The sequence below is a fragment of the Chiroxiphia lanceolata genome, chromosome Z (genome assembly GCF_009829145.1).
Source record: "Chiroxiphia lanceolata isolate bChiLan1 chromosome Z, bChiLan1.pri, whole genome shotgun sequence".
NCBI classification, from domain to species: Eukaryota; Metazoa; Chordata; class Aves; order Passeriformes; family Pipridae; genus Chiroxiphia; species Chiroxiphia lanceolata.
The window spans coordinates 13,305,677-13,317,787 of record NC_045671.1 but is presented as its reverse complement, the minus strand read 5'-3'; the positions used below and the strand labels follow the sequence as shown (position 1 = coordinate 13,317,787).

Here is a 12,111-nt window from a genome sequence, read left to right as displayed (position 1 = left end):
AGTTCTTGGTGATAAAAATTTTTGGTTTAGCTTTGAAGTTTATGTAAGTTCATATAAGTTTTATAAGACATTTAAATAAGGACAATTTTTAGTAACAGACCCCAAATGAAACTCAGTCCTTCCCCTCACCTTTTAAAATTAATAAGAACTAATCTTTTGTTAAATAATAAGAAGATTCATATCCACCTGCAGATAACACAATATCTTAGAAGTTTCTCATTAATATATTGGCTAAGGAAAAAAGGGACTGAGTTTCTGTGTAGCAAGAGAAATATTTTTTAATTCAAATGCTGTTTATGTGTGGCACTGGGCTTGTGTCCTTGTCACACTATAGTGCGACGCCTTTCCAGGTGGCCCAGCTTCCCTGGGCACGGTGCTGCTCCATAGTGCCATGGGCTGCATATCCCCATGATGCTGCTTTGTTCTCCCAATCCCTTTTTCCTGCCATGCACTGCATGGGACCTGAGCTACTGACCACGCCTCATCCCTTCAGAACTACCTGTGTCCCTGAAAGGTTTTGCCCTCTTCCACTGGTTTGTAACATCTGTGCTTATCACATTCTGCCTTTTACTCCTGGCCACCATCCTTCTCCTCCATGGGTAAGTCAGTCGCCACAGTACTCCCTGAAGCAGGCCCCTTAAAACAGCAAGGCTTCCATACACCTTGGAGCCCTGCTTTCCTCCACACTGTCCCTTACTGTGGCTCATAATTTAAAACATAAGTTCTGAGTAGTCCTAAAGTTTGGCAGCGATGTATTTTTCCCAACTCTTTCCAGAGGTTGTACTTACGATGGCACCAAGCATGACCAGTATCGTGATCCCACAATGCAAACTGAGGTTGCCTCACTGCTAGTTGACTCACTAGCTACTTTTAAGGTTTCTTCTTTCAGGGGTTTCACTTATGACCCTGCTGCAGCTTGACAGGACAGAGAAGATGACTGCTTGCTTGGCTTCTGCAGTTCACTCATGGTCATCTTTCTTTTCTCCTAGTTTTTTGGCCAGGCATCCCAGGGTGGTGAACTATCAGCCCCACAAATAATCATAGGACACCTTTGTGGACTTGCTTCCCAGTTTCTTTTTGTTATGCAAAACATTGTGATTCAGATACATATGGCAGGCCAATTACAGAGAGATGGACATGCCAGGGTTTCAGCTCCACTTCTGAATTACGCTGATTTTGTGCAGTAACACAACCTAAGGCAGTCTTTACGGAGATAAACAAATTTCAGGAAACCTCTTTGTTTCAAGAAATTAACCTGTATCCTAACACAAAAGATAACAATTAGAGTAGTGATTCTCAAGTTAGGGGTCCACTAAATGTTGGGGGGAAGTCAACAGAAATAATAGCAAAATAGGGATATGCAAACACAATTGGGTTTACAAGTCTGGTGAACCCTGAAAAACTGAACTCCCCAACAAATAAGTCTAGAATGCTAAAATACATCAAGTATACGCTGCTGGGTCAAATATCACTATTTTACTTGTAGGACACTTCAACTGCAGCAAGTAATACAGCAGTATAGCTTGACCTAGAAAGAAGGAATCACCCATTTCAGCATATCTCATGCAGTTCTGTTTAAAAAAAACAAACACACTTGAGCTCTGTTGTGCTGTTATTTGGCACTTTAGTATCTTTATTATGAAAATAACATAATAGAGCATTCAGTCTATTTTTGCTTTCTGAAGTGGCTTGTAGTTGTTGCACAGATGGGTAAGTTGAACTGCTCTCCATATCCAAAGGTGTGACTGGTTCTTCAGGACAGCTACCACAAGGGCTGCCAAGGGCACTCATCAGGGCACAGGGTATGCTTTATGCCTTGGAGATCAGGCCCTTCTCTATCTGTGTTGCCATCATGCTCACTTTGAAAAAAATAGTTGTTAGTTTAAAAGACAGAGAGATTTGAACGGATTCGTTATCCCCAAGGAATAAATTAACAAAAATATTTCACCAAGACAAAATGAGTAAAATTTTGCATTTGTTTATATTTTCTGATGTACCAACAATCAACTCAACCATGTAAAAGCCTTAATTCAGCACATACTTTAAAATATGTGAATAAAGTTAACCACAAAGCAGTTTCACTGAAGTTAAGATGCAAACATTAAAAAACCTTGTTGATCTAATGAAACTGTAAAATCTAGTATATAAAAAACAAATTTGTAAAAAGGAAGTTAACAGCTTCAGGATTTCCAGGTGTTTGCTAGGCCTGTATAATTAAAAAATGCAACTGACTTGTGTAATGGATAAGACAGTGTTTCCAGAGAAGACAAAGAAAGCTGAACATACACTAACACATTCATTACTTTTTGCTTTGTTTCACTCAGTAAATAAAAAAATGTATTGTTGCTTTCCCCTTTGAGTCTAAATGCTAGCTGCATTTATGTAAAACAAAAAGAATCAAAGATAGCTGCAAGTAACCAATCCCTTTCATTTTACATGTTCCAGACAACCTTTTATTGTGTTTTAATATGAGAATATTTTACTTATTGCAAAGTATCCTGCATAATACAGGTGCTCCGCTATAAAATCTTCTCTCTCACTTATAATTCAGTCATTCTAAATTTAAAATACCAGTATACAGTACTAAAACCTCCAATTGAAGTTTAATATAAAAATATCAGCACAAAAGTCCTTTTTGAAGTCTGTTTATTGTGACCCAAATGCCTGTTTAATTATTCATTGTTTTAGTATAATAATAATAGATTTTGCACCCCTACAGTTGCTAATTGATACCATCTCAGGTATTTTGATGAGATAAGAAATACTAAGTAAGAAAACAGTAAGTATTCAAATGGTTAATTTGTTTAGAATAATAATAATAAATTAGGTTTTTTGCATCTTCTTCAGTTCAAAATCCAGCTTTGACACTGAGGAAGGCTTCACATCAATTAAATAAGAGTGGTCCTTTTAACCAGTAGCAGTTTGATTGCCAATGACTCGAAGAATCTCTTTATGAATGCTCGGTTCCTGTGTGTTTATACTTGTATCACCCACTTGACCATCTTCATAACTAAAAAAAAAACAGTACAGAAAATAAAAGCAAATTAGTATTTTATTAATCTACTGGAAAACATCCCAAACTCTCCTTCTTTCACTAATCAAGAGTTCTTACTCCATATGTTAACATGTTTCTATTAAAAACTCCGCTGCACTTCATCATTATACGGTCACTATATTAAGATCCTAAACTATGGAGAGTAGAGGGTGATAAGGCTGCCATTGTCATTAGAACCCTGAGGCTGAATAAGCCAGTAGGATCCAAAGGGACAACTCTTAGGTGAAAGGGAAAATGCTCACATCACAGACAGGAAGCTAATGAATTCTTCAGCTTAAATACACACAGCCAAATAAAAATTATGCTTTACAATACATGGATAGGCTTACTGTAACATGAAGTAATGCCATTGAATGGGAAAAATTAGTGACTCTCTGTTCATTTATTTTGTAACAAAACATCTACTAAACCTTTGTTACTAGCTTATCAATGCATTTCCTAACACACGTAAGTACAGTGGAAGATAAAAAATGAAGTGACGCTGAACAGAATTAGGAAGAAATGTCTTTTATCTACTTTAACTACAACCATTGAAGGCAACATGGGAAAAAGGTATAGTATGAAGCTGAATGTTAAATGAAGCTTTTACTCACACAAAGAAAAATCTTGTACACACATGATCCGTATTGGGAACTACCCATATCTCTCCATGTTTGTGCAGATCGGGTGAGGTTATCACTATCAGGGAAAGAATAAATTTCATAGTGATGAAAATATGCCTGAAAAATACTGCTTTAAAAGGCTTGGGGTTTTATACACTTTAAATAGGCTTCTGGGAATGTGTAGTTTTCCACTGCATGTCTGGGGTGTGGCGCAGATTTTGAGATGGCTGCTAGTACAAACAGAAAGATGAATTTGATTCTTGTGCCCAAAATATATCTTTTAGAAAACACAGATGCTTGATGTATGGGAGCAAGTTCTTAAATGGAATGAAAGATTAAAAAATATATTTATAATTTTAAATAGTTCTAGGGCTATTAAGGCAACTAATCAGCCTTTGGAACAGATATTTGTGTATAATGATGGCTGATTCAAAACCAAGATGTTTAAGACAACGCCTGAAACTGCTATATGGTAAATTTTGGATTTGCAATACTACCAAACATTTAAAACAATTAACCATAGCAATTATGACTCAAGGGGTTCAAAAAGCTTGCCAAAACTTGCTTAATGTTTAGAAAACAGCAAAGTATTTGACGATAGGTTGTTTACCAGCAGAATGAGGACAACACAGGTAAGAAAGATTTTTATTGCTAACTAGAAGCTATACCATCAATCTGTATTCGAAAAGATTTCAAAACTCATTTAAACAGCATCCTTCCGGACAAGTAGTCCAACTGTGGGATAAGGAGGTTCATGGTGCACTGGGTGAAGAACTGACTGAGGGACTGAGCCCAAAGGGTTGTACTGAAGACTGGCTGGTGACTAGACACACCAGTGGTGGTCCTCAGGGCTCCATTCCAGGGCCAGTTCTGTTCAATGGATTTATAAACTACCTGGATGCAGGAGGTGAATGCACCATTACTGAGTTTGCTGATGCCATACTTGGAGATGGTGTTCTCTGGAGAGACAAGAGGCCTTTTAGAAGGATCTAGACAGATTGGAGCATTGGGCAATCATTAATGGCATGAAATTTAACAACTCCAAATGCATATAATTATTCCATGAAAATTCAGTATGTGCTACAGGTTTTGTTTAAAGAGGGGAAACATTCTGAACTGAAATACAAAGGTCTGCTGTTGAGCAAGTACTCATAGACCTATAAGTAGTCTCTTACCTGAACAACCAATAATGGAACTAAAGGTCTCATTGATTTGCATCCAGTAACCTGTGCATCCTGTGACCATGACTAAAAGTTTCACCAAGGACTTCAGCTTACCTTCACATAAGGCTATGCATTTTAGGTTACGGCTTTGCAAAAATTGTGACTGCTGTCCTTTCTTCTGTGACTGAGATATAAAAGCAAGAAAACATAGTTAGTGCAGTAAAGCAAACTGAGTGAAAAAGTAACAAAGTAGATGACTGTTGTTTTCAGTGGTTTATTAATGAACAGAGGCAGTCTTCCTAAAATTTTTCTCTTTATTTCTGAATGTAATAGAACTTATAAAAATGATTCTATTATTCATTTGGATTTTTGTAGGAGGGATTTGAACTCCTTTATCCAGAAAAATAACATTCAAAAGTTTCTAATTCTTACAGAATGAATAATACATCAGAAACATCAGAATGCTATTGATAAACGAATTGGTAGCAGAAAAAAAGAAAAAAAGGTGAATTCAATCATTGACTCTTTGGCCACCACCCTGATATTTTACTGGCCTTCCTACTTCTGAGGGCTTCTGCTGTGACATACCAATCTCTCTTCAAAGCCAGATTATTCTGTAGTTTCTATGTGTTAACCAGGGAGACAGACATAAGATTACTTTCTCATAATTTAGCCTTACACACAGATGCTGTGAGTTTGCTTTAGATAAAGCAGAATTGTAATGGTTTCATATGTAAAAAACATGAAAAAGAAAAAATGACATGCTATAAATTAAATGCTACTAATTTTCAAGCAAGAAGCACTCTCAAGTTCTTTTGCATCATTCTTCTGGAAGTCTAAAACTCAGAAAGTAAGGACTTGCTAAGGATCATAATGCAATTTGTATTTCATTTTCATTCTCTTACTAAATTCTTGAAGGGCACAAGACCTGCAATATACTCTGTAAATTTTTACTAAAGCAGTTGGGCTGTGTTTGATGTTTGCAGTCTCTGAAGTTGTTGATTTCAATTCAATGAAATAAAACTGTTAGTTTGCACAAAGGAAATATTACCTCCTTCTCAGCTGCTAAGTTCTCAAAAACCCACAAATCTTCCAGAGATGGTTGATGTATCATACCTGTGATGCATTACTGCCCTTACTGCCTGAAGCTGGTTCATCTTTAGCTAACACCTTCTGCTGCTTCTTGTTCATCCCTAGGAATATTAAAATCATGTAAGATACCCTGGCATATAAACACTGTAATAAGAAAAGTTAAGTGCAAGAAAGAAACAAGAACCACAGTGGGAATCACAGTCTTTTGCATGGTACCCAATAAGCTACTCAACTTTGTCATAGAAAATCACAATGTAATCCTACAAATTACCAGTACCTCTGCATGTATTGCAAAGACCTTAGCAAAGTCCAGTTAGCATTAAGTAGGTGCAAAAGGAGATAAACATGAAATTAAATGTCACTGAATTCAGATCAGGAATGTTCTTACATGGTTGCTTTACAGGTCAGCATGTCCTGAGTCTAACTGACCTTTGGGATGAAGTAAGTCTGATTTACTGTGGATGGGACAGCAAAATCACAAGAGAAGAACTTTAGATATTAATCTTTAGCACTCTATGTAGACTTACATGAACAGTCTCATTAATTTTTATGAGTAGGTCACTTAAATCTTGAAATCTACCTTGGTTTGACTCCCTTATCTACATTCAAAAATATTAGATCATTTGTCAGTCATTTGTCAACATTGGATCCAATATCCATCTCAAAAATCTTTGTGCTTTAGATCTCATTCATATTGGTTTATCTAAAATTCCTGTGTTATATGCTACTATGGATGTCCTTGCCTTTCCAGTATCCCAGATTTCACAGAATCATAGAATCATAGAATGGTTTGGGTTGGAAGGGACCTTAAAGATCATCTAGTTCTGGCCCTCCTGCCATGGGAAGGGACACCTTCCACCAGACCTGGTTGCTCAGAGCTCTGTCCAGCCTGGTCTTGAAGACTTCCATTTCTTGGCAGTTTTCAAACACAGACTGAATTATGGGGGAACTCTAATACTTTGAAGGAACGGGACATGTAGGACTCTTCCATAGTTTTTATTAGCATCAAGGACTACACACTTGATGGGAACACAGACCTCCTTTCTGGAGGACACAGGATGGAAGGAATCAAGACAGGCAGAGAGAGGAGCAATAACATGTTGAAGTTGACAAAACAGTATTGTGCAAAAAGAAAAGCATTTTATTAGATAATGATACTGTAACCAGCACTTTTAGTGAGCCCCCATACCCGTGTAATCTCTGAAAACCTAAAGGTTTAGTTAAAAATAATTGATATTGAAGTTCCGCAAATAGTAGCTCAAACATGTTGAACTCTTAAAATGAATTGTGACATTACCTCAAAATACTGAGTGTCAGAAAGCATAACTAAAACAGTCAAAATTACCTAGATGCACACAAACACACATTCAGCTCTATACCTTCACTTTCATATGTGAGGAAATGGTAAATACCACATACCCAAAATAAAATTCAGCATATTTTAAAAACTCTTTAATTTCTTATAGATACATTCCATGTATCTTGTTTCTATTTATGATTTAATTTTTATATGGAAAACTCTGCACAACTCCCTTTCGGATTCACTAGTGAGACAAATTATGTTTTCTCCCCTTCTGAGGCTAAAATAAACACACTGTCTGGCACTTTCTATGTAATCCTGACATGGTGATACTTGGGAATACTCTTAAATATACAAGGTTGAACATGTTTATTGATGAATATTTGTTTTGTCAGATCAGGTCATAAAAGACCATGAATCCATAGGTAAAGTTAGATGGACTTAGGCAGATACTGACAAAAATCACAAAGCTGGATTTCCACAACATAATCAAGACCTGCTTCACTACACAAAGCATTTGGTATTATCTAATATTTACTTCAAACACAACTTCACAATACTCAGCTCCCTGGAAAATAAGGACAGTTTTTAATAAGTGAATTTAGATTTTCTCTTTTTTGAATAAATTAAACTATGGTCAACAAAGATAAAATTGATACAGTATTGTAAACAGTGAAGCTGGTAAGAAAAGCAGTAGAATAGGATACCCCCCTATATTTCTCCAACTTTAGATGATTTATAAATATCACCTGAGTAACCAAATGATATGCTTGACAATGGACTAAGGTAGATTCCACTTCCAAACATTGCACCATGGAGCTGAAAAAGAGCAGAGTGGTTATGTGGCATTAATTTGGTTACCTGGACAAAATAATAATTAGAGGAACAGGTCACAGAATATGCTGAGTTGGAAGGGACCCACAAGGATCATCGAGTCCAACTTCTGGCCCTGCACAGGACTATTCCCAACAGTCACACCATGTACCCGAGAGTATCATCCAAATGTTTCTTGAACTCTGTCAGGCTTGGTGCTGTGACCAGTTTCCTAGAAGCCTGTTCCAGCACCCAACCACCCTCTGGGTGAAGAACCTTTTCCTAATATCCAACCTAAATCTCCCCTGACAGAACTTCAGGAGGAAGTTGTAGATTGCAATGAAGTCTCCCCTCAGTCTCCTCTTCTCCAGGCTGAACAAACCAAGTGACCTCAGCTGCTCTTCACACGGTTTCCACTCAAGGCCCTTCACCATCTTTGTTGCCCTCCTTTGGACACTCTCTAGTAGCTTAATATCTTTCCTATATTGCAGTGACCAAAACTGCCACAATATTCAAGGTGAGGCGGCACTGGTGCAGAGCAGAGTAGGACAATCACTCCCTCTGACATGCTGGCGATGTTGTGCCCAATGGCCCTCAGGACACAGTTGGCCGTCCTGGCTGCCAGGGCACCTGGACTCCCAGGTCCCTTTCCTGGCACTGCTTTTCAGCATCTCATTCCCCAGTCTGTACAAATATCCAGGGTTGCCCTGTCCTAGGTGCAGAATCCGGCACCTTCCCTTGTTGAACTTCACACGGCTGGTGATTGCCCAGTGCTTTAATTTGTTGAGGTCTCTCTGCAGGGCCTCCCAGCCTTTGAGGGAGTCAACAGCTCCTCCCAGTTTTGTATCATCTGCAAACTTGCTTAGTGTCCCTTCGAGTCCTGTGTCCAAGTCATTTATGAAGATGTTGAAGAGCACAGGGCCTAAGATGGAGCCCTGTGGAACCCCACTAGTGACAGGTTGCCAATCTGATGTCACCCCATTCACTAGAACTCTCTGGAACTCTCTGTGCTCCCTGTGAGTCCATCGCTCACCCACCACATGATGTGTTCATCCAACTGTGTACTGGACATTTTGTCTAGAAGGATCCTGGGAGAGACAGTATCGAAAACTTTTACTGAAATGCAAAAAGATTATATCAACTGTGTGGGCTACCTTGTCATAAAAGGAAATCAGGTTTGATAAGCAAGACTGTCCTCTCATGGAGCTGTGCTGTCTGTGACCAGTGACTGCATTGTCCTCCAGGTGTTTTTCAATACCTCCCAGAATAATCTTCTCCATAACTTTACCAGGCACTGAAGTGAGACTGACAAGTCTGTAGTTTCCAGAGTCCTCCTTCTTGCCTTTCTTGAAAATCAGGACAATGTTCACCAGCTTCCAGTCAGCTGGGACCTCTCTGGATTCCCAAGATCGCTCAAAAACCACCTAGAGAGGTTTTATGATGGCATCAGCAGCAATTTGAGGATTCTGGAATGAATCCTGTCAGGTCCCATAGTTTGTAGGGACCCAGCTGAAGCAGCAAATCCCACACAATTTCAGGATCAACTGGGAGTTGATAATTCTCACAGTCGTGGTCCTCCACTTCAAGGGAACTTTGTTCATCATCCGTGTTGAAGACAGAGGCAAGAAAAGCATTAAACACCTCTGCCTTGTCTCTGTCCCTGTCTTAGGGAAGATAAACATCTGTCCCACCGTACTAATTTATTGCCAGGTAATTAATGGTGTTCAAAGAAATATTTAAAAAAACATGTCCTGAGTATAAAATTATAATATTATATATAGTATAGTATGGCCAGAGGCACAACCATAATTATACATGATTTCTATATTGTGTTAAAACTGTGTTTCCTGTTTTTAAATCTAACATTACTATGGAGGATGCCCACAGAGGGTGCTTCTGTGCATTGCTAAATACACCTTGGCATGTGTCTCATGTCAAAACCTTGTCAGGAAGCACAGCCTAGGCCAGCCTCTGTGAATCAACAGCAGCAACAGCTGCTTCTGTTTTCTTTAAGGTAAGAAATTAAGAAACAGTGATGATACTAGCCATATACTATAGAGAAATTTAGTCACTAGTTCAGCACGAGTACTAGTGGAATGGGTTCAATCAAGCTTTTGCCTGGGCCAATTCAGGCATGCATATCTCCCATCAGTGCAGGACTGTGCTTTAGCCATAAAGCTACCAGATGTCTGAAAAGAACAGAGGAAAGGGAAAACTATTCTGCATCGGCATCACTGTTCCATGTCATGAAGCATTGGCTAAGCAACAAAAGTGAGGACTTTTTTATTAGCCCTGCAGTCATTTTCTTGTCTGGAAAGGGGAAAGTATGGGTTTCACTTCACCAGGATCTGACTGCTTTATATGGAAATGCCTTTAATGAAAACACACCAAGCAGTTTCTCATTTTTGAGAACCCAGTATCTCCTACCTAGGTAGATGTCCTACCTAGATGACCATGGGGCTTCAGTCATGCTCACCCTTATTTCTTTCCTCTGACCAAATTATATTTACACAGTCTCCACAATGTGGCAGAGCTCTCATAGGAGTATGCACATGTGTTTTCACTCCTCCAGATCTTATAATATTGTACAGAATCCTTGGGGAGTAGATAGTTTTCCTGACTGGTTGGTACCACGGTAGACAGGATGAACTCATCTCAGGATGTGCCTTAGGTGTGTGAGAGAGACAGAAATGATGACTTACATAAAACAGGGTTTTACTACTCCCAGTATCTCAACCCTGAGCAACAATAACAACACAAGTATAAACAAAAGAGTTTACTTTGGTGAATTTTAGTGTGTAAATCCTGCTTTCTTGGGGAATTATCTTCCACAGATACTAATAAAAACAACCAAACCACTATGACGAACAGCCATTTCCTTTTTTTCAGTGTCTTCTGTATCCCAATCCTTAGTCAGCACCCTGGGATCCTCCTCCAAGGTACTTGGACTCAGCTCTGGAGAAGAGCTCTCAAAACCACAATGCTAAAATACTCTCCATTAGACTCCCCAGTCCCTCTTGTAGTGCCTTCTTTGCTCTGTAATAGTGGTCTCCTGATGACTGTCTGAGAACTGGTTTGCAACTGATCTCTTCTGACCTACATGCTTCCATTTCCAAAGAAACCACAAGAGAAGGTGCTGTCAACACAGTTCCTGTAAATCTAGCATGTTCCTGGATCCTGTAACATGGAGATAGTTTAGGCAGCTCTAAATTTTGTCACTGGTTTTAAGCAGTACCGAGTGAAGCCTCCGGGAGGTGCTGCTCTGCAATGTAAGACTGAAACACTGATTCCAGCAGAGGGATTTTCTAGACATTTTAGCAGAGACATTATTTTACCTTAATTTTATCAGAAAAGTACTTTTTCCAGGAAACAAGAGGGTATTTGAAATCATCTCTTTTTCGACCTATATGACTACTATAACTAAACCCCTTGAAAAGCTGCCAAAGCTAGTAGTGCATAATCAAGCACAGGTCAACTAAAGTCTATTTTGTCTACTATTTACCTGCAGCCTCGTATTGGAAGCAACAACTAAGCCGTTCCTCAGGATGGAATGCCAATTTTCAATGTGTGAACCACTGAATAAAACGAAAAAGAAAGCGTTAAAGCTCAAAGGGTAAAATGCAAAGTGAAATCAGAAATCCTTTAAAACAGTAGATTCACAGCTGCAAACCTCAAATACCAGAACAAAAAAATAGCATAGCATTTTGATAACTTTTGATTAATATGAATATGTGTACTCACTGAAATGCAAAGGTACTTCCATAGAGATTTTTAGCAGCTCGGAAATTGGATTCTTTGGCTGGTGGACTGCTGAGAAGTAGGAACTGGTGGGGAGTGTGCATAAACTTTAGTTGCTGTAAAATAGGAGTGCGTATATGAAAAAAAGTTAACAATGAAAGTACTGTATTTCCCTGATAATAGACCTTAAGATATCATGTTGTTTCACACAATACATAACTGCATCTAAATAACTACATGAACTAAGATGAAATTGGTCTCCTTAGCAGAAACAATTCAGTTTCAGCTGAAATCAAACAGTAAAAATATCTTTCAGTTTATGAAACATGGGGAAATTTTTGAAACACA

The 12,111-nt window shown here is 38.5% G+C and overlaps 1 protein-coding gene across 1 annotated transcript in view; it reads right to left on the bottom strand.

Annotated features, from left to right (window-relative positions):
- Positions 1–1,600: 1,600 nt before the first annotated feature.
- The window catches only part of PARP8 (poly(ADP-ribose) polymerase family member 8), a 114,892-nt gene continuing 104,381 nt past the window's right edge, over positions 1,601–12,111 (bottom strand). Inside the window, exons 20-26 of the mRNA XM_032676037.1 lie at positions 11,767–11,879; positions 11,528–11,600; positions 7,962–8,031; positions 5,937–6,013; positions 4,935–5,004; positions 3,649–3,733; positions 1,601–3,010 (exon numbers count right to left, since the gene is read on the bottom strand). Coding sequence (XP_032531928.1) covers positions 2,908–3,010; positions 3,649–3,733; positions 4,935–5,004; positions 5,937–6,013; positions 7,962–8,031; positions 11,528–11,600; positions 11,767–11,879 — 591 coding nt within the window. The 3' untranslated portion in view covers positions 1,601–2,907. The remainder of the gene's footprint in view (positions 3,011–3,648; positions 3,734–4,934; positions 5,005–5,936; positions 6,014–7,961; positions 8,032–11,527; positions 11,601–11,766; positions 11,880–12,111) is intronic.